The sequence below is a fragment of the Meleagris gallopavo genome, chromosome 6 (assembly GCF_000146605.3).
Source record: "Meleagris gallopavo isolate NT-WF06-2002-E0010 breed Aviagen turkey brand Nicholas breeding stock chromosome 6, Turkey_5.1, whole genome shotgun sequence".
In the NCBI taxonomy this organism is placed as follows: domain Eukaryota; kingdom Metazoa; phylum Chordata; class Aves; order Galliformes; family Phasianidae; genus Meleagris; species Meleagris gallopavo.
Window position 1 is genome coordinate 28,414,615 of NC_015016.2, and position 25,294 is coordinate 28,439,908.

At 38.4% G+C, this 25,294-nt stretch overlaps 1 protein-coding gene across 10 annotated transcripts in view; it reads left to right on the plus strand.

Moving 5' to 3' along the window:
- HDAC9 (histone deacetylase 9) overlaps positions 1-25,294 on the plus strand; it is a 440,323-nt gene that overhangs the window by 254,847 nt on the left and 160,182 nt on the right. For 8 of the 10 annotated variants that reach the window (XM_010712747.3, XM_031553923.1, XM_031553921.1 and 5 more), the window contains one exon: positions 1,093-1,362. In XM_010712747.3, the coding sequence (XP_010711049.1) occupies positions 1,093-1,362 (270 nt within the window). Of the gene's footprint in view, positions 1-1,092; positions 3,677-25,294 lie in introns of those variants that run through there. The other 2 variants (XM_031553928.1, XM_031553927.1) reach the window with 1 other exon arrangement.

The window sequence follows — 25,294 nt, forward strand, 5'->3', positions numbered from 1 at the left end:
CATGCCTGAGGAGTGGAGAGGGATCACCCACAGATTTACTGTATAGTGTACTGGTCTGAATACATGTAGCTTGCTTCAGAGCCTTCCTGGTCAGTATCATCCCCCGAGAAACAACTAGGTCTGATCTGAGAAATTTTCCAGATTCTCCTTATTAAAAGGAGATGCTTTGCACTAGTTGCAGTACTGAAGTTTCCTCAGCTTAGAGCATACCACCTGCAAAGTGAGGGATGCATATGTTGTGATTCTGCAGTGTCCACAGCAATTAAAAGGAATTTTTACTTAATTCTTTTTAGTAAGTCATTTTGCTCCCATTACCTCCAAAAAATCCATTTGCAAGATCTTCAGTAAGAAAGCATAAACTGGGTTTGATTGCAGCACCCAGGCATCTGGCACCTCAGCAAAGCTTTACAACGGTTAATGGTGTAAAACCAGCATTTTCTGAGTAGTTGTACTTCATTACTGCTGAGACAAGAGAACCTGTACCATGCATGACAAGGGCTGCAGTCTTTCCAATCAGGGCCAGACATCCTTGCAGTCTCTGTGCCAGGGAGCAGTGATTGACACCAGTTCTTTGTCACTGCTCCTCTGTGTCTATTGGGGCCTGCATGCAGTAATTGGTGGATAAGCTTGTAGGAACATTCCCTGATTTACTTAATATTAATAATAACAAAATATTAACCAGATTACTAATTCACTTATTTCTTAGAGTTCCTTCATTATTTTGGGTTGGGAAAAATGAACAGTAATATAGTTAAATAAATTTCTGCATTTTTGTTTGAAGAGTATGAAGGGAAGCTAATTGCTCTTGATTACCAGCAGCAACAATGTAATAGATGTGTTATAATGCTTTCATTATTCTGCCCAATTTTTACTTAAGTATTACCATATAGCATTCATTACATATATAGTATTTTCTACTGCAGCACAATAAGTGACCTTTAACTTAGGAACACTGGTTCTTTTTTCTTCATAAACTACTATTTTAGTGATGCAGAGCTTGCACTAGAAGCTGTAATCTTGTTGGTATCTAGTACTACCCAATGTTCTACATTGGTGAAAAGTCAAGTAACTTCCCCCTCCATCTCTTTCCAGATGCTCTCCAAATCCATTGAGCAACTAAAGCAGCCTGGCAGCCACCTTGAGGAAGCTGAAGAAGAGCTGAATGGAGACCACTCGATGCAGGAGGAGCGAGCTCCCGCTAGTGGGGCCAGCATTAGGGCTGAGAGCAGCAGTGCTGGTGAGGATGACAGAATAGGACAGCAGGCGGGGGCTGTGAAGGTCAAAGAGGAGCCACCGGACAGTGATGAGGATACTCAAACCCAGCAAATGGAATCTGGGGAGCAAGCTGCTTTTGTGCAACAGGTAATAGGCAAAGATTTAGCTCCAGGATTTGTAATTAAGGTTATTATCTGAACATCACATGCATTTTCTAGGCTTTGACGAGCAGTTGTGTTTTGATTCACTGACTTAGCAAATCCTGATTTACTATTCAAAGAATTTAACAAAAGCAAAGGTGTTGTATGCACACTTCAAAACATAGCGGAGCTCATCCTTATGGCCACTAATGAAGCAAATACCCGTTGCAGGCAATTGCTATACATAAAACTTTGCGTATTAGATGATAGAATTTGTATTAGGCCAGGATTATATCACAACGCTTAGTTCTAGTGCAGGACAGCTCGTATCACCTAGCTTGTTGAGATCAGCTACTGCTGGACTTAGTTTCCAGACCTGATTGATGAAACATTCTTCTCTGATTTTGAATCCTCTGACTTTTGCTTTCAGCTATCTGTATATAATGTATCATACCGTAGTCTTGAACACTGTTAACAATAGGGTAATTTTTCCCCATAGACAGGTACTGACTGCTACATCAGTGGTCCTAGGTTGGAGTACAAAGTATGAGTTAAAGAAGTTTACCAGGTGGATGTAAACATGCAAGGCAAGGCGCTGTTTGAAAATTGCATTGTTTTCTTTTTTGCACTGCTTAATTCATTTTTCATTCTGTCTTATTTGATGATACTGTCCACAAAGACACTCTTAAATGAAGCAGATGCAAATACTGATGAGAAGGAAAATGCAGCACTAGGTTCCAATCAGATATTACAGTATTGAAGAAAAAGCACAGAACTGTTATCGTTATTTCTGATACCCAATCACTTGCTTATTGTTTTAAATAAAGACTAATCATACAACATTGCATAACCTTTACCGCTAGGTCTCATGGACAAATCCTAAAATAAGGACCGTGTAAAGAATGCCGACTCGGCAAAAGGAAACTTCAAATTGTCTGACAGCGTTTTGCGAATGCTGCAGAATGAAGTGCATTTATGCAGCCTGTGCTTTCAGAGAGCTGGTGTCCCTTTTGTTGCTCCAAAATCAGGCGGAGCAATGCTGGATGCAATGGCAGGCACTGTTTATTTAAGTCAAGACTTTGTCAGGTCCCTGCTGTTCTCCTCGAGAAAAGTGATTCTGAGAGGGGGAGCAGGAAATGCCTTATGGAAACAGGAAGCCCAAATGATTCATGTGCTGAGGAATGTAAGGCAGGGGGAACGGGGTAGTGTTCTCTCTGTTTTTAAAGGCACTCTATGAATTGATTTATTGTCAAAGAAAATAACAAAGCGAGTAGGGAAATTGTTAAGGAAGCTTTCCAGTGAAACATTTCCTTCATATTCCCTTTTGATATGTTTACCTTGCTTTATAGGTTTACTTTTGTTAAGCTAGTTAAAGATTCATTGTATTAAGATCCTCTTTAATATGGATAATCCCGAACTGACCTGGAATCCTTGTCAGTTTTTTTTCTATTAAAAAATATTTATATTTCTAAAGCTAAGGTATTTTAAGGTGCAGTATCCTGTTTCAAAAGAGATAGATGTTTTGCCAAATGTAGAAATTGTTCTGACGTGTTATTAGCATATGTTGTTTACATGATGCTCTAATACTATTGAAGCTCTTATAAAATGTTGCAACCTATAAAGATACATTATCCTTTTTCCTAAAAGATCTCAAATCAACAACTAAGTAGTTGCTGTATAGCGAAAGGCCTCCTGCAACTTAATGATCAACTTAGATAGGAAACATGCATTAATTGACAAAATGTAGACAACTTTTATGCGTGCTTTATATTGGTCTTGGATGAAAAAATCATTTTTCATTCACAATGAAAAGCATATAAAAATGAAATTACATATTTTTCCAATTCTGTATAATTCTACTTTTCCTTGAAGCCTAACTTCAGCCTCATCAAAAGGGATAGTGCATCTTTTAAAATACATTTTATTTGGGGAGAAACTTGCAAATGAGAAGACTTTTGTACAGTATCGTTTCCAAAACAATGTATTCACAAAGCACAGAAGATATTTTTATAATGCCATTCAAGTGAGAAACCCCAATAGATTAGTGGACTTTCACTTCAGAATCTCTCAAACTTGGATAAAATTGAAATAGAGAAATTACCTGGAACCAGTGAAAAGGAAAACTGGGTTTAAAAAAAAAATCCCACATTTCTAATTGATAATTGTCTCCTACATTTTAAATCTGCTGTATTTATTAGAATTTACACCCTTAGAGGTGATCTCTTGTTTTGTGTTGTAAATATATTGTTTGTATGTTCCCTTTTTTTGCCTTCTGATATAAGTCTCTTCCTTTCTCAAATAAAGTTTTTTTTTTTAAAAGATCCCCTTTCAGATATCTGACTTTGTGTAAAGTTGATACCTGAATTGTGCTTTTGCTTTGTATAATCAAATATGTTTGCTACACATTGTTGAAACAATTAAAGCTTTCAGGAGCAAGGTTTTTATTAGACTATTCTTACAATGATTACACAAAGTCTTTCTTTTAGTCTCTCGTTTTATCCTACATCAGCCATTATAAGTTCTAGTGAATGTGAAAATAGTATTGATGCATGCTCATTTTCCCATCACGGCATTTGTCTTGAACATGTCTTCACAGTGTCATGTTAAAAAGGTAAAGGTAAATCCCAGTTTCTTTGCTCCTAAATTATAAAAAATTATCCTAAATGTGGATGAACTGAAATAACTTCTTAGAACACAAAAAGTATTGAACCTGAGCATATACTGACCTTTTTGAAATTCCTCAAGAACTTTGCAAAACTAGAATCCATCTGTAAATATATTTGGAAGGAGGGAATCTGTAGACTTCACAGAGCTTAAAGCAATGAAATAAAGAAAATGAAGTCCTACCATGAAGAAATACCTATGCACTTCCTTAAAGATGTTCAGTGCTTCACTGGTTGGTGACATTTCCCCAAATTTACTTCAGATCTGCAGAGAGAAACAGTCTGTACTACATAACTGTCTCTGTTGCTAAAATATGTGCACTATTACTACCAAAGGAGCTCAGAAAATTGTTGCCATCAAACTCCTTTCACTGTTCATTTAAGTAGCAAAAGATTTTAGCTGCTTTGATTGATAGAATTTTAAATAAAATACAATTATTTAACAATATAAGCATATAAGAATAAATATTTTGTAAATCAAATGTAATTATTTTTAGTGATACAACAGCAAAGAAATGTTTTGCCAGTAATACACACATAGACACAAAAAAGACAAGTTTTAGCTTAGGAAATCTTAAGTAGCATTAACAAAACAACATTATATTGCTTATTTAGATGATTATTATGTATTTAGAACCCTGTGCCTGTAAGTAAATCATGCTTTCAATGGTTATTTTCTTGAGATGCCATTTGTTTAAATACTCATGTTGGAATTAGAAGAGCAGCTTTAAACATTTTTGATTTACAGCATTCCTGATGTGGAGGCTATAACTACATTTTTTTCTGAATTATTTGTTTACCATGCATAAAAGCACGTGTAATGCGAAAAAAAAACACCATAGCGTAATACAATCCACAGGTCTTATTTTTTCTATGATAAATATTCATGTCTGTCCTGGGCAGCCTGCTCTAGCAGTTGGTCACCCTGTCCACGTCAGGGGGTTGAAACTGGATGAGGTCTTTTTCAACCCAGGCCATTCTATGATTCTATGATTCTATTTTTTATTTTATTTTATTTTTCCGAGCAGCAGATAACGTAATCTGTCCTGTTATCCAAAAAGTAAAGTCAGCATAGATGCCAATTTAGAAGTAATTACTACCAAATGAGGCAAAATGCTTTGGAATATTTATATACTTAAGGAAAACAAAGCTTATTGGGATGTAGATATTGTAACATTGGCCTTATTTTCATCTTCTGATGTTAAAAAAATAGCATTAAAAGCCAAATGCCACAGCAAATCAGCAGCGCTCCAGACACTACCACCACTCATCTTTTCTTTCAGCAATTCATTCATGCACTATGTTCATTTTGTCTTCATTGTCATCAGGATCACTAAGACTTCTCTATGTTATGTAAGCGAACTATACCCCGTTTTTGTCTTCACTGGCATTCTGAGGTACAATCTAGAAACATCGGTCCCCAAACATCAATCTAAAAATGTTTACTTATTTCTCCCCATTATAAACACAATTTGCAGCCAAAATTAGCTAAGCCAAGTTAATTTCCTTATTGTATTCTGTGCCACTAGCAGCATGTCCTACTTATCCACTTAAGAGATGTTTGTTTGCTTTTCATTTATTTGTTTAGTTTCTGATTTCCTTATGTAGTTCCCATCATCTGGGTCATAGCAGTGCTTCTGTACCTGGTTTTCTCAGTGGAGAAATATGCTGAACTACTATTCAGGCAATCAGAAGAAAATCATCATAGATCATTTTATCTTCTACAATGCTCTAGTGAAATCCCACTCTTCTGTTGCATTCTAATAGACTCTGTGCTTTGCATTTGGTAGACTTTGTGCTTTGCATTTTCTTTTTTCCTGATCCTCATCCTGATTTAGAATTAGAACAAAAGGCAAATAAATACAGTCAGCCCAAAAGGCACAGCCAGTGACAAGGCTGGATGGGGCACTTCAGGCTTCCTGTCCATGTTACCTCATTCACCCATGCAAGTAGATCTGGGGAGGACATTTCCTACGCAATTCTGCTTTCTGGTCCTGGTTTGCTGAACCCCGATGACATGCTCTTCTAGCATAGCTTTTATTCTGGCCTCATACATCAGAGCCCATGCAGGCTAACTTCCCAGGCTGCTTGTGGGTACACACAACTATTGGAGACCCCAAAGGTTACTTCATCAGCAGCTTAAAGTTAAAGGCACTAGTTTACTAACTTGAAATCATTCTTCATCAGTGTGTGATTCTGTGTGGTGATTACATGGGGACCTTAGTAACTAAGAACTGCTTGGCAGACCAGATATTTATTTACAAACAATGCAGTGTCTTAGCTGATTAAATAAGATGGTTTGAATTTGGCTGTGACACCTTTGTGGCTTTTGTTTTACCTTTGCATAGTTGCCTTGGAGTAATAGACTAATGTAGCTGTGAAAATCAGTAAGGTTGGTTGGGGATGTACTGTTAAAACTCCTTGGTCCTTCTAAGCTGATGGCAAATTACAGCCTGTACTATCTCAATTCACACTTTTTTCCTTCCCTGGGCTACTTTCATCATTGAACTATGCAGCCAGTAAGAGAAGGCCAACCTTGTACTGTAATGATCTTTCTCAGTTCTGTCCCTGCACAGGCCCAAAACAACCCTGAAATAACACAGGCTGGCATTATGGTTTCTTGAGTCAAATTTTGGCCTTAGGCTACTGGGGGAAGGGTTGGGGAGGTTGGAAGGAGAGGGCAGTGGCGTTGGATTTGTTTTGTGAACATTTTTCATTCATCTACATGAAGTCTCTGAATATTTAGCCAGCTTTCTCTTTTTGCTCTTAAGGGTCTGTCTATCTTTATTAAGTTTTTAAGCATGGTCCTTAAAAAATGCAGTTCATTATTAAGTGCTACAGGAAGAATGACTCATTTATCTTTATTTGACAATTCTGTGTGAAATTCCACAAGTGATTTGCCTTTCCCAGTTGGATGTAGAAAATGATCACATTTTTCAGAAAGTATTGAATCCACTTTCTTAATGAATGCCAAGGAGATGACTGTTAATTTCATTTGTTTCTGCTGCTGTAACCTTCAGTTACAGAGTGCAGTAAGACTAATTTTATCACTTAAATTGAGAACTGAAGTGTGTGAAGACAATGTGACATTACAAAACAACATTATTTCATTTCATTAATACCCACATAGAATAATCTTGACAGTGCTTATATTTTTTGATTCAACATTTTTCACACTTTTCCTTCTAATACTTGCAATATAGCAATTTGCTACTTCTGCTACTGCTCCCTTTTGTCAGCAAAAGCAGCATGTAAGAAGACCACTGAGGCAATGTGGGCAAAATTACTTAATTAGGGGTACATAACTAACATGAATCAAAAGGCTGTAAGACTAGGTCCCAGTAATTATCACTTCACATTTTGACAGTCAGTTGATGTTACTTTCATACCAATGGGCAATTTATCATTTCCTGTATCATACAGAATGGGTTTATTATTATTATTATTATTATTGTTATTGAAGAGGATTATGTGTTCTTGGGAAGCTGCTTCTTTAAATGCTTTATGTTTGACCTCTGAATGTTTCTCTCTCTGACAGCCAGGCAAGTGCACACATGCAGGTTTTCCTCGTTTCCTTCTCTTAAAATACACAAATGAATAAATGTGCTCCTCAGTACACTGCTGGCTAAGTCTTAATAAAGCTCTATTGGTTAATGTCCTGGAAGAGCAGCTCAGCCTGAATGCCTTTGAGACATAGGTGCTCTAATGCAGAAAGCAGTTCATAATCTGCCTCCTTTCATGGTCTGGCCTGTGACCTTTGGGATCCAGGAGACTGAGGAGGTATTTCTCTTCAAATTGCCTGTATTTACCTACTAGGAAGAAAAAAAAAAAGAAAAAAAAAGAAAAAAAAAAGTGAAAGTTATGAGACAGTTATGAGAGTGCAGCAATACTATGGGGTTATGAAGGCTTTGCTTGAGTTCTCCATAAAGCATCTAGTGAAGCATCAGTCTCCAGTGTTTTCATTAAGTCTTTTCCTTTTGCACCCATCAAGAAGGGTACTGTGATATTTTCAGTTGGCAGTTAGCAGATATGGGGGTAAAGTGCTGCTGGGAAATGCTATCCCCTGTGAACAGAGGCAGTCAGAGAATAGTTGTTCCTAAGCTTGCTTTCCTCTACTGACAGTACAAGTTTAAGAGTCGCTACACATCATTAGAGAGCATGGTTCAGCCACTCAGCCACCTGACTGCACAGGTGATAACCAGGGTTCTTCAGGGTTGTAATCCTTTTGGTAGCTTGCCTTAGGGTATGAAAGGCTCCCAAGCTCAACAGACTATCTCTTCACATCTTCCTTTCCAGTCTTTTTAGAACTTTTTTTGTTCTCACCATTTATTTGCATTTGTGCAGATCTTTTGTCATTCTGCATGAATTCTAGTTTTCTTAAGGTATTGACTTTGTACAGAGAACTTCAAATCTTTTTCTGTTGGTGTTTCCCACAAAAAAATGAATGCCAGCACTGAAATACTGGTACCACCACTGCAGGCTCAGCTCTGGGATTCTTCACTTGAATAGTTCTGCTTCAGCTGCTTATGCAGAAAGTAAGGCTTGTCATGGATGCTAACAATTTCAGTCAAAATACTTGCTCTATCAATATTGTGAAAGAACACTGTGAACTCAACTGGTCATTTATAGGATAGAATCAATATTTGATTCTCTTCTTTGCTGTCATGGCTACCTGCCCATTTTGTATCACTGCAAAAGGCTATTAACTTACAGGTACTCAAAACATGGTAGGTACGTTACAGGAAAAGAAAATTTTCTAAAGCTCTTTACAACTTAGCTTAGCATCAGCTCTTTACGTCTTACACCTTAGCATCAGCTCTGTTGCCTCCGTGTGCTCTTCTTCTGCGTCATTGATTATTTCAACTCAGAATTAAGAAGATCACAAGAAAGAATGGTTAATGTTTCATGCACAGCAAGTTGTTATTCATGTAGTGTTGGTATTACTCTTATTTCTTCTTTTTTTTCTGCTTTAATATGGATGCGAAGTATTGAAAATGAAAAACTGAATCAGGTGAGATTCTAAGAAACGGTAATGGATTTGTACCACAGCTTCAGCCACTTAAGGCAAGTCAGAAAAAAGGGATAGTGTTCCTGTTGAATCAACAGGAATTTGCATAGGCAGTTTCATAGATCTAAGTACACTGTGGCATTATGAGGGCAAAGAAATGATACTATTTTCCTCCACGGGTTAAATCTCCTCTGTCCAATGAGGATAATAGGGAAAGCAGCTCCTTCATATAAAGTATGCTCCTAAAACACGTAGTGTCGAAGAAACACCAAGGCTGAAAGTCAGAGTTGCTTTCCAAGGATGCATTTGCAGGTGAAGAACACCCAAAGTACACCCAAAGCTACCCCATGTTTCTCCCCTTCAGCAAACAATCCCTCATCATGACATTTCTAGCTCCTTCTCCCACCTGTGGCCTGAAGGCATGTCTACAGGCATCTTCAGACCCTCTACAGATCTCTCTGAACTTGCCCCCTTCTGATTAACAGATGTCAAGGGGGGAGGGCCAAAATTAGATCCTCGTCAGAAAGGCCATGAGTTGCCTTCGTTGCCAGGGCTTCACCAATGTGCTTGGGCCCCCCATGGAGGGACCAGCCTCCTGTGGCAGGACAGGACAGTGCTGGAGGCCAAGGCCAGCCATGGAGCAGGAAGACAGATGGCAAGATGCCTCCTTCATGTCAGCACTTCTGTGGGAAGCAGTGGTAGGGGAAGGCCAAGGAGAGGGAGAAGCAGCTGTAAAATGTCCTACAGCAGCTCCTGCAGTTAGGGTTGAAAGCCCTCCTTGTCTCAGTGAGCAGCTTCATCTCCTGGTGATGACTGCATCACCCCAGCCAGAGGCTAAAGGCTTTTATTTGCTGCATGAGTTATTCAGATAACTTTCTCTAGCTTTTTGTCCTGAGAAGAGGACAGGACAAATCCCTGTAACGAGGGATTAACTGCTCTGCCTTATAACTGTTCTTTTTAACCTATTTTATAGGTTTATAGGTAGGTCAGACAAAACAATGTAAGTTGAAATTCAACCGGACCTTTTTTGAAACTCCTGGTTATAGCTACTGCAAACACAAATTGTCAATTTTCACATTCCTCTCAATGTTATCTCCTTTAATGATTTTAGATTTAGTGTTTAACACAGGATTTCTAGATCAAATAATGGAGATTAGTTATTAAAGAAAGTATTCAAAGGAGTATAAGAATGAAAGTCTCAATTCCTTATTCCAGGCTGAATGTGGCTCTGGGCAGCCTGGTCTAGTGGCTGGCAACCCTGCACGTAGCAGGGTGGTTGAAACTAGATGACTGCGGTCCTTTTCAACCCAGGCCATTCTATAATTCTGTAATTCTATGATTATTGTCCATGCCTATTATATCTTGAATTTTCTTTCAATTTTCTTGAAAAATACTTTAGTAAGTAAAGATTGAGACAAGAGCATCAGTTCTCTTTGTTATTATCTTTGTTACATACTTTTAAAACATAAATTTACATTTATTTTTCCACCTGGAAGACTTTATTTCAATTACATTGTATTATTATTAGTTATTAAACTTAATACTTCAGTGAATTGAAATCAGGAACACTGAAGTTTCTGTTGTTTCTTATCTGAGCATTCTGGGTTAAGGAAATAGATGAAGTGAAGATGAAATATCTAAAATTATTATGAAATTATCCACTACTTATTGGACCACAAAGCTTCCAGATACATTTTTCTGTAATTTAATTTCAAGGACAATTTTTTTATGCTCTGAAATACTTTTCCCTAAATTCGTAATTTTGTTTCTGTTAAAGAGTATTTCACAGTTTACAGAACTTTCTATTTACATTAAATGCTCCTGTATGTCATCTCTTAAAAATCTCAAGGACTAGATGTTTAATCAAAGACATCACTGATTAATTGTTCCTTCCAAACTGATTTGCAACCTTATCCTCATTGTGCAAAATAATAACAACAACAAAAAAAAACAACCAATGATTTCATTTGGCATTATCAACTGCTGAAAGATGAATCAGAAGGAGATGAATAAGTTCTAGCTGATCTTAATGGGGCAGCAACAAGTACATTCAGGGATGACAGATGATGTTGCTGACTGGCAATTCTGACTGTATTATGACATGGATAAACACACTATCTTTCTTAAGAACCACCCATGAAAAGTAATTTGAAATCATATTGCTGTGGAAAACAGAACTCAAATTCCTTTTTGATACAGATTTGGAGGGCCTGATTATTGCAAAAGCCTGGGAGTAGCATGTTAAAACCTCACGTCATAATGTATCCAAGATGTTTCTCTTAATTTTATGGGGAGAATTTGTGTTTTTTTTTTTATCTCTGAATCAGAGCAGCAGCACTAGCCACCAGTGTAAGCCCAGTAATGCTTCCTGAATGTTCACATGCTCAGGGCGTTTTGAGCTGCACCTTTACAAGTAAATAAATAAGGAATGAACTTGTTTGGCATTTCAGGCCTATGACCAAAGCCAGGGAGCCACTTGAGTATGCTACTACATTCTCTTTATTTTTGTGGGCATCGGGCATTTTTAAGATGGCTATACATTTCCTTAAACCAATGCAATATAAAAGATTTACTGTTACAGTTTGTGTGTGGCCAGGCAATGGCATATGGAAAACATGTTTCCTGCTATTTAATTTAATTACTCTAATCACGTGCCAGCCCCGGGCATGTCATTCTGGACCTCTGAGGCTCTTTGTCTGTCAATGAGATGGACAATATCTTGGCTTTGTTTAGTTGCTCGGCAGTCTACAGATAAAACCACTGAAATACTGACTGTTTGTTTAACCAAAACTTTGCATTTAACCATTTGGCTTTGATTTTTTGTTTTACAAGGGAAGATGACATTTTGGCCTTGGTGAGCTGAAAAGTATGACGAAGAACTGTCACTTTCAGACCTTATTAGATGAAAAAGAATACTCTAGCCTTCTGGTCAGAAATTGGCTTTCTTAGCAGAAACCTAAGACATACTTTGCTGTTATTTTAGAGTTGCCTGTTAGCAAGGACAGCTGGAAAAGTCCTGTTTATAATTGCTTCATTCTAATACGGTTAGCCCTTCATTTGCCCGTTTCGGTAGATTTGAGTTTCTTTTATTTTAATAGATGAAACAGTAATGAATGAAACTCTCATTTAGATTCCATAGCAAGTAATCATGCCAATAATATTGCATTGAGGTACAAGTTAGCTTTTATGTTAACACCCTACAGTGATTTTTATTTAAGACGTACCTGTAAGTTAGAGCTTTAAGTCTTTTGACCAAAAATAAATAAATAAATAAATAAATAAATAAAATCAAAAGCAGACAGTCAGATTACGGTACTCTGTTCATGTTATGAACCCCAAATCTGCAGAGAAGAGAGAAATTAATCACATACTTAGCTTTAAGTATGTGCTTAACACCACCATTTCCTTCAGCTGTGAGTGCTCAAGTCCTTGTTTTCCTGAGCTCACAAGCAGCACTAAGGAGTACTTAAGACTCCATGAGGACATGAATTCTAACAGTCATGTTGTTAGAAGGAACAATCAGAACCAGCTTTGAATAGAACTGAGTTCCAACTCATAAAGAATTATTACATGTAAAAAGACTTGTCTGTTTTACATTTTTGAAGGCTGAATTAACTCAGTTTCTGTAAGTTTCAGCAGTGCATGCATTCACCCCTCTATATGAAGTCTATGAATGGTCGCAATAGGTCTGCACATTCAGAGGAATACATTGGATGGGATGAGATAGGATACAAAAAAAAGGAAAGTGCCCTTCTGAACAGAATATGGCAGAGCTTATATATTTCTGAAATATCTTTACTTTTTTCCTTTTTTTCTTGATGAATCAATGAGGCATGAAGAAAAAAAAAAGATTCCTTTAAGTTATACAGTACAGCAATGTATAGAAGTTACCATACACTGGATTAGAGCTCCCACTTAGCTTTGAGTTAACCACTAGATGACACTACTTCCCACTTACTGAACAGGTGTGAGCATATGCTGTGATCTTCTTGTGTTCATATATATTTTCACCCTTCTCAAAAGAATATAAAAAAGGAACATTGTACAGGAATTGCCTTCATCTTTCTATATTTTGATGGACCTTCTATTTTGTGTTTGTTCAGGCAGATCTTTGCATGTTTCTTTGCATGATCTACAGAAAAAAATGGATTATAGCTTACAATGCAAGCCTTTAGGGTGCTGTAACTTAGCAAGCTGATGATAGCTCTACTTAGAAGAAACCAAAGGAACTCCAAGAAAAACTGAATAGGTTGGAGTTCGTGGAGAACATTCCCCTTGCCTCCCCTCCCTGCCTGCCACCCCCAGCACCCTGAAAACAGCGCTGAGATGTTGGCATCTGTAGTGTGATCCTGGAAAGACAGCATAGAGAAAAAACGTGAGAGGAGTCAGGAAAGAGCAAGCTGCACTGTTTAAGTCCAAAAATGACAAACTGTGAGGAGATGGAGAAAGACACAGAACCATGGTCATACATAACCATGAGGTGGCTGCTGCTGCTGCTGTGGTTTTTAAATTAAGAACAATGAGCTTCCCAGAAGGATGTGTGGAAAGAGACATTTCTGAAAGCCTGATTTTCAGAATCCAGAAGGTCCAAACTACTTGAAAAACAGATCCCTGCAAGCTACATTTATGCAGCTAAACATAACATCATGCACAGGGATGTGAGGATATGCAATTGGAGAAAGAGCACCTTCAGATACACTTTCATTTTCATCTATGTCAACAGGCATCTTGCTCTGTTATGATTCGTCTGAATGATTAATAATATACGTGCTATAACTGTAACACATACTGCTTGTGGTATACTTCACTGAAGGTGCATTTTATACAGCCATAGTAAGATAGCTTTAAAACCTGCCTGTCTCCTAGTAGTGCCATAAGGTACTACACATAGACAAAAGAAAAATGATTATCCTTTGGTTTAGTAAACTGAAAAAAAAATCTTTGTTGTTGGGCACTGTAGCAGAAATGCTCAGTCACAGCTTGAACCAGGGATTGAGCACCTGGTGGAAAGGCAGGGCCAATCCAGGGGAGCTCAGGTGCAAGCAATGCTTCTGAGTGACCGGAAGGGCTGGAGCCAGGATCTACCCTTTCGCAGACCTCATTTGAAGGTTGGCCCTGGAGGCAAGGGTATCTTGCTGGAGATCTTTGCCTATGTGAGGCCTTCTAAAGGTAAGCAGTTTTTCTTCTTTTGTCTATAGCTACAGAGACAACTTGTTCTTAGGCTTGTTCTTGCTTGCTGTAGCCTGGGATTGTGCTACTCGGCTTTTACTGTTGTACTTTCCACCACATTATGGCATTACAGGCACCAGTTTATATCTTGATCCCCAGTGACTGCGATACTATGGATTAAGTAAATCTTCATTTTCTGTCACATTACTTCTGTGCTGCTGTTGTAGGAAACCTGAAAGTAAGGTGATGAGACCCCTTGCCCTCATAGGATGCTCTGATCTGTTTAAGTTTCACATTCTACTGTGACATATTATTTTAGTTTTATTTTTTCTGTTTTCATTTTAGAGCTGCGACTAAAATGTTGATAAGGCTTTGTAGTTTTGAAATATGAAATCAATATTGTGTATATGCATCATTACAGCAGGAAGCAGGGTACTTCTGCTAGTAAGCTATTTTTGTTGTATTGGGTTTGCCCCAAGATGCAGATTCAACTGTTGATTTGTAAGATTTCAAGAATTTCCTTAACGTGATTAGTTCTGTTGTATCTGTGTGGCAGTGCAGCTAATGTTTCCTGTAGTACTACTGAATATTTGGGAATTACGTCTTGTAGCAGAAATGCTGAGTCATAGCCTGAACTAGTGATTGAGCACCTGGTGTGAAGGTAGGGCCAACCCAGGGGAGCTCAGGTGCATGCAGTATTGCTTCTGAGTGACCAGAATGGGTGGAGCCAGGATCCATCCCTTCCCAGACCTCATTTAGGGGTTGGCAGTGGAGGCCTCTTTTTGGAGATCCCTGCCTATCTGAGGGATTCTGAAGGTAAGCACTTTTCCTTCCTTCCTGTTTCTTTGTCTATAGCTGCTGCTGCTGCATTTGGGCTTGTTCTCACTTGCTGCAGCTTAGGATTGAGCCACTCTGTTGTTATTGCTGTACTTTCTGTCACTTTATAGCATTATAGCATTACTTTTGTAAAATCTGTTCCATTCAGAACTTCATTCTTCCAGCTTATGACAGTGTATGTTCATAGTCCATATAAAAGTGCAATGATACTCCAGATACACTGTACTGTATCTGAAAAATTATGCTTTTGAGTGATCATTTGTCAACAAAAAGAGTCGTGTTTATCTATTTGCAGCCAGCAACTTAGCCGAGTCCATGTAAGAACTGAGATTTTTCTCAGCAGTTTAAGGTGTCCAAGTCCCCAGGAAAACAGTGTTTGAAATCAAGACTACCTAAATTGCAGCCATTAGTAGTACAATCAAAATCAAAGGTATAGTTTTATCCCTGTGCATGTGCTGTTTGACCAGGTTAATTTATTGAGAACAATGGATCTGAGAAGAAAAGACATCTTATTTTCAATATAAAATGAGAGACTAGGAAATAATACATTAGTCAGAGATTTTCCTTCTATATCACAATACAATCTTGTAATTAATTTTAACAAGTATAATTACTTTTTTTGCAATCACAGAATTACTTAATTTTTATTTCATCTATCAATCCTGTGTTCTTGTATTTCATTTTAGACAGAACATTTATGCAAATTGCTTCTTTTATGTTGATTGCCTGTGGTTTCTTAAATTTGTCAGTAACATACCCTTGAGCTCTCTCTGAAAACTGTTTAGGAAAGGAGCAAGCTCTGTTGTTTGTGTCTAAGCACAAGCTCCAGGAAGTTTAGCTGGAGCGTACAAAAGCAGACAAGACAAGAAAGCAGCATATTTTCAGTCTAGAGTCCATAACACACTGAAATAAATATATCCTGTTGATGCATACACTACCCTTATCTCTGTTCTCTGCTCAGTGTTATTAAACAAGGATGCTCCAAAAATAATGCCTTCTATTTCATTATGTTGGCCCATAACATTAGAGGTGGATGTTGGTGTTACGGTAGTATAGACTGAACTTTTCCACTAAAATTCCATTACATGTTGTTGACATCTGACAGATGACAACAGAGAGGCAATCTGACACAATGGCACCTGCTGTGGGAGTATGTATGAACCAAAGGTGTGTCACTGAGTTCTTTCATACAGGAAAAAAATTGCACTCCTTGACATTCATTTCCACTTGCTGAATGTTTATATAGACCAAACAGTGGATGTGAGCACAGTGAAATGGTGGGTGTGCATTTAGCAGTGATAACTACGTGACATGATAGACAAGCCATGTTCTGCCATCCATATCTGTCAAACCACAAAATGGAGAGTGTCTCAATCAGCTCATCCACACAAATTCAAAGATACTGACTAGGAAACTGTGTACTGACCTGACTATCAATTTCAATGCGTTGGAAATTATGGTGACTCCTTTAGAATGTCAAAGTGTGCACCAAGTGGATCCTGCAAATGCTCACACAGGAACAGAAAGAACCTCTGTTCCAAAGCTGTCATATCTACAGAACCACTACAAGGCTGAAGGTGATGGTTTCCTGGATTGTATAATTAGTGGTGACCACATGTGGTGTCACCACTATAAACTGGAGTCAAAACAGCAGTCTTTGGAGTGGTGACATGTGAGTGCCCCACTGAAGAAAAAGTTCAAGACACAGCCCTCAGTGGGTGAAGTGATGTGCACTGTCTTTTGGGATAAGAAAGAGGTGATCTTTCTGCATTTGCTGGAACCCATACAAACCATGAACTCTGACCACTACATCACAATGCTGACTGACTGAAGGCACAATAACACCAGGCCCCATACCAGTTTGAAGACCGTGGAGCACATTGCCAGTCTTGGCTGGACTGTCTTGTATACCCATCATATAGTGTGGATTTTGCATCTTCTGACTTCCATCTCTTTGGACTCATGAATGTGGACCTGCATGGGCAACGTTTTCCTAGCAGTGATGTTGTCACAGCAGCTGTGAAACAGTGGTTCACATCTACTAGTATAGCTTTTTATGATCATGAAATTCAGGCTCTTGTTCATCACAGCTGAGAATGCACGGGTAATAGTGATGACTATATTGACAGACAGTGTTACGTAGCTGAGAATTTTCTCCATCAAATAGTATTACTGTGCTCTTGGTATCTGTTGTTGTTTCCATGGGAATAAATAGGAGGCATTACTTCTGGAATAACCTATGTAGAATCACACTGTGTGTCCTTATGCATTGCTTTTGAGGGGAAAAAGAAGGGGGGAAAAAAGAAAATCACCTTTGTTCTCTCCTTCTGATATAAGGACCTAAATATTACAGTGACCAAAAAAATGCTATCATTCAGAGCTAGTCTCCTCTCTTCCTCTGGTCTGTGGAGCCTTAGGAGGAATGCAGCTTGGTCATACCTGTTACACACTTTTAGTAGTAGTAGTGGTGCCGTGAAAGCACTGTGAATAGATTCTAAAATCAGTGTGTTTGGATTATCGTTTTAACTGCCTTGAAACTTTTGTTTTTGTAATAACACAGGATTTGTAGTAGAATAACCTACCCTCTTGCAGTCTATGCTAAATTCCAATGAATAATTCAAAATAATGTTTCAAAGTATATATCCTTTTTCCAATAAGGAGAAGCAACAAAGTGTCCTCCCATGAGTAGCTCTTCAGGCAGTTTCCACTGAGGAGTTGTTAGGAGTTATTACTTCCCCACGCCTTCTGTAGCATCAGGAATTCGTTTTAATGTATTCTGAAAACAAAACCAGTTGGGGTTAAGCAAAGTCCTAAGACAACTTAGTGAGATTTTGATCTTCATAGGTAAGAATTTGCTCTTTTGTTTTCAAAACTACATTTTAGCAAAGGCAGCTAAGGTGATGTTCTTCTTGACACAGAGTAGCGTATGGTGATAATTCCTGCAAATGGAAAGACACATTTCTGAGCTCACAAGGAGACCACACAGGCAAAAGGAAAACACTCTTAAAGGCAAACAAAACAAAGGAAGAGAATGAGGAAAAAATATAGGCCAAACACTGAGGGAAAAAGTGAGCAGCAGATAGGAGAACAAAAAAGAAATGACTTCAAACTTGCTAGAAGGAAGCACTTGAATTGGGAAAAATAAAAAATAGACCTGTATAAAATGAACTTCGTGAAATGATTTACACCTACAGCACAATGCCTTTCTAGCAGCTGATCGTTTTACTAAAATTGTTGTAATAGCTAGTTTTTACACACTTGAGGTAAATCTTTTGCCTTGGACAAAAGTTGTTATAGTTTGCTCTGGGTATAATGGTATGAGAGGAGCTGGCTGCCAAGTGGGTCTGTGATTTGTATAGGGTACCTTTGGTTTGGTAGGTGGTGTGTTTGTTCTGTGGCTGGAGTTCACTAGAAGTTGTTTGATGCACTGGCCAATGATAACTATCTTGAGAGAGGGAGAAGCCCAAATCCTCCAAGTTTCAAGGAGAGAACAGAACAAAGTACTTGTGTGAATGGAAAAAACGATGACAAACTCCATGGTAACATGAAGTACATCATTTCATGGGATACTTTGTGGTTTATCACTTAAAAAAAAATAAAAATAAAAATTACTGACCCCAAATTGTGGTAATTATTAGTATTGAACGGATCTCTTTTGAAGACTAAGCTGCAGGAGAAGGCTAGACAGTAGTTTTGGAATAGAGCCCCGAGCCTTAGAAATAACACTGTTGGTTTGGCTCTGCTTCCTATATTGTTGCCTAACTTTAAAACTTTTCAGCAGGACTTCACTGCAGGCTGATGACCAGCTTGAATCACTGTGGAGTAGATTAACACAGTGTTTTCCCAAGTGTCTAATCTCATCTTGGGATCAGAACACAAACAAAAGCAAAGCATCCTTAAGATCCAAGGAGTCCTTAGAGCAAGCTTGCAGTTCAGCCCTGCCAGCCTTAGCATTCCCTCAAGCTCCTCAGCTTCAAATACCCAGATACCTTCAAATTCCCAGAATTTTTCGAAAGATCTGACATTTCTACTCTGACCAAAAACTTTACCTTTGCCCATAGTACAGCACTTGGCTTGCCTGTGAGAATGGTGTTATATTTGTAGCATCTTATCCTAAAAATCCTGCTTGATGAATCCAGCCTGCTTTTTGTTGCTAGAAGGCAAGTTTTTAGAGGAGCTATGTCTGTACTCTTATTTTTTTTACTTGATTATTTTTTTTCCTGCTATTGTAACAATCCTGAAATCAGTGAAGAGCCTTGCAGTTCTGTACAAGCTTCAGAGGTAGTAGCTGACGCTGCTTGGAAACTTGCTAACCTGCTTGCATACTGCTGCCAGAAGGAGGGGAGTGAGAAAACTCAAATTGGGCTCCTGTCCAGTTGCTAACCAGTAAATTCATTTATTGTTGCTGGATTTGGCACTGTGGCATAAGGAAAATGTCACTTTAAATGTCCTGTGCTGTATGTGAGGATGAGGAGAGGTCAAAGGCATTAGGAAATGTGGCAATCTCTGATGCCAAAGGGAACCTGCACAAGAAGGGTCAACAGTAAAACCTGTGATAGAGAACATCAGAGCATGCATAGAAATAAAGAAGGACCAGTTAGACACTAAGCATGCTTCAACTCAGTTCAGATCACTGGCCATTGCAATGTGTATGAACGTACTTTAAGTTTGAAGTAAAACCACTAATGTACTTAAGTATCCATTCTAACAATGCCTCCTTGCCTGCATATGTGTGTGATTTCTTTATAGATCAATGCAAGTTAAATGCAGGTGTGCTCTCTGATACCTAATGAAAATTGCTGTGTATTTATGTATGCACAAACAAGAACAAAAAGGAGCTCACAAGTCATATAAGAAGTTTCTATCCTTGTTTTAAATATATTACAAATTAAAATAAATACACATTTTTGTATGTTATTCCACCACCTTTTCTTGTGTTGTTAGGTCAGAGCTAAAAAAAAAAAATACAGGGACTGTAGTAAGTACAAGAATATGAAATTATATGTTGATTTTTCCGTGGCCTATTAATATCTTGTTACTATGAAACAGTACTGGCTGGTGGTTTCTGGCTTAGTGGTGTTTGGCTTGTAGGTAAAGGAAAAAAAAGTACAGCAAGACCTCCTGCAATATGAATACTGACTTCCAACTACTATTTTTTGTGACTTATTTTTTGTTATTTCCATATATTTACTGTTAATAGAACCTGGAGATAGTGTCTTCTTAGACTGTACACATTTTTGTACATGAGCAAACAGTACATGCAGAAATCTTTTATCTTGCTTACAAGTTTCACTGGTATCAAGATCAAGCTTCTCTTAACTTCTTGATCCTAGGTGGAATTCCAAGGGACATTCCAGTGGGTAATATGGGTAATATAGTAGAAGATGTAAAATTGCCAGCAAGGAAGAGAAAAAATTTTCTGCAATAGCCATTCACAGGAGAGGGTGGGAAAAGCAGTGAAGGAGTAGTGCCTGACATGTTCTGCTGGGGCAGTGCCATTCAGACACACCTAACCCACAGATCAGTCATAATCCACTGATTTCCTTCTCCCTCTCTTTCAAAAATAATTCTACTCCTAAAGATCCAATAACAAGATGTTGATATTTATCTCTAACACAAACTTGAATTTCCATTTGCTCATATAATGAATCAGAATCAGGAGAATGAAAATGCTACCATACAGCTTGTAAAGGTTGGTGTTATTTAGCTATAAGTGCCTCCAAGAGGGACCGCACTGGTAGAGGTTTGCTAATCAAACACAGAACCTTTCGCCTTTGGGTCACTGGATCAAATCTGTCTCTTGTGGATAGTGACCAAAGCTTGCTACAATTTAAGATTTCAGTGCCTCATATAAATGAAATATGTAGAAATTAGGGATTGAAAAGATCTGTTACAGCTTGCAGCCTATTCCCTACCAGTGCAGAGTTATTCTCTCTAGCATATTTCCTGATTATGGATTTTTCCAGTTGCCCTGTATGCTGTGGGCATATTGTAAGGCAAAGCAGCTGGTATTAATTGATACCTGAGTCTAACTGGGTCCTTGCGGACTCTCCACACTGGGGCAGGAGGGCTCTGCAGACACGTCTCTGCTGCTGCACCCTGTGGGGTCATGGAGGAGGCAAAAGCTTCTCACCCTGTTGTAAAATACCTCAGAATACAGGAAGATTACTGAATCTAATTTTCATTGCCTCACTTATCTTTAAAAGTCCTACCAGTGTCCTTCCCATAACTAAGCAGACAAAGGTTGTAGTTCTAAACAGTAGCTCAGGTAGCTAAAGGAAAGGCTAAATATTAGCTTAGATGTTGATATGGACTAAAAATTTTCCCAAAGAATGAAAGAGATCAGTACAGAAAAGCTTGCTTGGTTTGTCTTTTTGATTTAAATGAAAAGGTTTGAACCCTATTATCTTTTACAGCTTTCATTTGCAAGTAATTAAGCATGCTGCAGAATCCCCATTATCGAGTGCTAAGGAACTGCATACTGACAATATTAAAGCTAGTTGTATAAGGTATTTAATGACACCCCAAAACCAGCCAGTAACAGTGACCCATTTCAAAGTGATGTAAACATGTCATAACTTAAACCAGTTCTTATTCTCTCTACAGGAGTCCAAGTGGGGCTACTTTTACACACCCACCTTGAGTGCCTCAAGGTGCAAGTTACAGCACAGTGTAGACTGTATGTGGGATTTCCTCACCACTTCTAATTTTGGCCATATGTGCCTGTCCCACAGCCTTTATAATTCAATGTTTCCTGCTAGAGATGCTGGAAATACAGAGGCAGCCTTGAAACCATCAGAGTATTTTAAGGAAGAGCTCTGAGAGCTGTTCTTCCCTCAGCACAGCAAACCCTGTAGTGCCATGGAAGGTGATGTGGTGGGGCTGCCCTGCATGTGCTGCATGGTACCCTGCAGATGATGTTGGGGCTTGCTGTCACTTCTTGTGGCATTGTGCACTGTCCCTATCCAGGACTTCCAGGTATCCCGTAAAGTGTAAGTCTCTTCATCTGCAGCGTAGCTAACTGCTGCTGTGTTACTGGAGTCAACTCATCTCTGATATTCATAGTACAAAAGTTTCAGCTGCTGAAAAATTCAAGTGGTTGTAAAGGAAGATCCTTTGGGCTTCAGGAATTTTACAGTTGGATAACTTAAGAAAAGTTGCAAAGAAATTAAAACAAAAGAGCACCAAGCTGGAATACAAGTAGTCCAAAACATTGCAGTGAATTTTCAAACTGACACTCCACACTTCTATTCCAGGGGGGGAGGGAGGGGAATAAAAAAAAACACCAAACAAAAAAAAAAAAACAACCCTGTGTTGTGAAATGTCTTTTTGAACACAGATTTAAAGAATGAAATTGAGGATTATAAACTAGTAGCCAACAAAAGCAAGAAAGGCTGGAACGTTGGTAACCAATTGCAAGCACAGGATCCAAGCAAAACATCTTGAATTGCTAGTACTGTAATAAATTATAGTTTTCACTTTTGTATTCTGCAAGTGAAAACAGCACTAAGTCAGGCCTGAGAGAAGAAGAGTAAAGGTTGACCCTTCCAGTGCACCCATACTCCTACATGTAGAGGAGCTGCAATGTGGAGCAGGGAATACTGATGATGAAAAAGCAGCGCCCGTCACAGTGTGAGGGGACAGATCCTGCTCTCATAAAATGGGGTTCCTGTGTTGCTGAAGAGTTAATTGTCAGGTAGCAATAGATGAAAGCCAAACTAGGCTCAGGGATGGTCTGCTATGGTGGCTGTTATCTCATTTTCTTCCACAGATTAATTTTCCCCTCTTTAATTAGATAAAAGTCCAGGGGTGGGGTGTGGTCCTGGAGTGCTCAGAGGGCAAGAAGTGGTCAGGAGCTGGTTTCTCTCAAACTTTGATTAGCCTATTTGATAACTGATACTAAGCACCCCAATTGGTTAATGAATGAGGGGTTCCCGTGAGGTAAGTGGCTGGGAAATTCAGCCTCCCCCACAAGGATCACGAATATGTAAACTTCTGTCCTTCAGTTGAGTGTCTACTGTGGTTAGGAGTAAGGGTGATTTATGCCTTATCTGGGTCCTGGAGTGTATCTACATTGATTGACTCCCTTGATCTTGACATCAGTCACTTGAGCTTTCAGAGAAAGGGGGAACGTAGGAGATAATGAAAGCTACATTAAAGAAGACATTGCTATTTATGTAAATGTTATTTTATCTTCAAAGGCAGAACTATCTTTCAACAGAAAGGAGATTTATTTCCTACTTGAAAATAGTAGAAAGAAAAGTTGCAATATATTTAGTATTGCATAATATGAATTTTGAATCTCTAGCTTTGATCCTGTCTCCCTCTTGGATTTTGTTTTTTTTTTTCTCTTACCATATTGTATTATACTTACAAATTGTATTGCATAGGGCTTGCAAGCACAAGTGCAAACACACCAATTGCTTGTGCAAGGAGTCACCACCCTCTCTTATGAGAGTATAATCAGTACAAAATGAAGAGAAGGGAGGAAAGGAAAGAATTTAGAGTTTGAAGAGTAGAGATGTAGAGAAAACATTTGGAAAGCTCTATCAAGTAAATGTGGCTCTTACACATGCAAGTCCACGGCAGTAGAAACCAGAACATTTAAATAAAACTAAAATGAACCTCACAATACTCCCTTAGTGAATACCACCTACATAATGAGATTTCCCTGACTGGCTGCCAGGCTCTCCTTGGCCCCAAGAGCAGGGGGCAGATGTGGGGCATGCTGGGACTAGGAGGAAGCTGTCCTCACCCCACTCAGCAGGTAACCCACCAGCCTGACTGCAGCACAAACATCAATTAAAGCAGCTTTGCTGGAAATGCTGAGCAGAAAAGTAGTTTGTGGAAGGTTAATAATTGCGCAAACTCTCCTGGGTAATCTTCTCTAATTCTCCAACAGAATATCTAGCTTTAGAGAGATGTTCACAAAATTATGAAGGCATCATACAAAAGGGTGTGAAGAATTGTTTTTTTCCAGATCCTGCAACATCAGATGTGGAAGTTTTTTCTGAAATTACAAGGAGCTTAGTTTAAAACAGAAAAGAGTTTTCCTTTGCACCATGAGTAGTGAACTTCTGGAATCGATTGCCACAGGAGACTGAGGAGATCGTAGTTCAAAATGGTATCAGACAAGTATATGGATAACAGGGTCATAGTAAAGAGGAACGAATGCATCTCTAACATCTATAGGGCAAAAATTTGGGAAGCTGTCATTAAATAGCGTCTCCTGTTGCCATGATCTGATTCATCACAACGGGCTGGTCTGATGCAGTAATGCATTTCCTACGTTCTTATCTTCTCAAATCTGATTTGGCTATGTTTGGTGCTACAGCCATAGCCTAATATGGATTTTGCTTATAAATGTATGTATTCTGTCTAGCTTGAGAGGAAAGCTCCTTTCTACTTTCTTTTTCATGAGCCGTGAATTAATCTCTCAAGACGTGCTGTCAACAACCCCAACAAAACAAATCTCTTTCCTTCTTATTTCAGCTTTCCTTAGTTTCAAATCTGTCTACACTACACACAAAATGTAGTAGTTATATTCCTGAGACTCAGGAATATAAGTCAGTTATATTAGTTAAAAAATATAAGTTAAAGTCAGTCTGAAAATGCAATAAAGTTCACAGATCACAAGGGAGGGAATTTATAGTAAGGAATCATCTTATTAAGTATGTGAAGAATTAGGACAAGAATATAAAACCTTCAAGGTATAAAAGAAAAATCCATAGTAAATCTTTGCATTAACTAATATGTTTAAAGGAGAAGAACATGTGAAGAAATTTTTAGTTGCTAAGTCCTCCATGGTGTGTTTGGTAACTAGCAGTCATAACATTTGTACCTCTAAATGGAATATGATCCTCTGTCTGGGACAACCAGTCATTAATATGTAACATGTAGAGCTAGGATATGTCTGTAGTACTGAATAACTCTTTTTGCATTGAAAACTTGGGAAAATGACATAGATCAAGGAGAGAAGGGAAATGTAGTTTTTTTCATCTCATGCTAAAAATTTTCCAATTCTGAGCATGGAAACTTAGAATTTTACCATTTGAGAGAGAAGCTTTAGTTTAGTAACAATATGAGGACAGTGAATTATAATTACGTTAAGAGAAACCCCCAGAATGAAGTGACATTAATATCTCTGTTCAGAGCAAGGTAGCAGGCAGTAAAAATTGTTCCTGGACAGATAACACCTACAGTGATAGATGTAGCATTACACTAATTCTGTTATGTTCTTTGATATATATATATATATATAT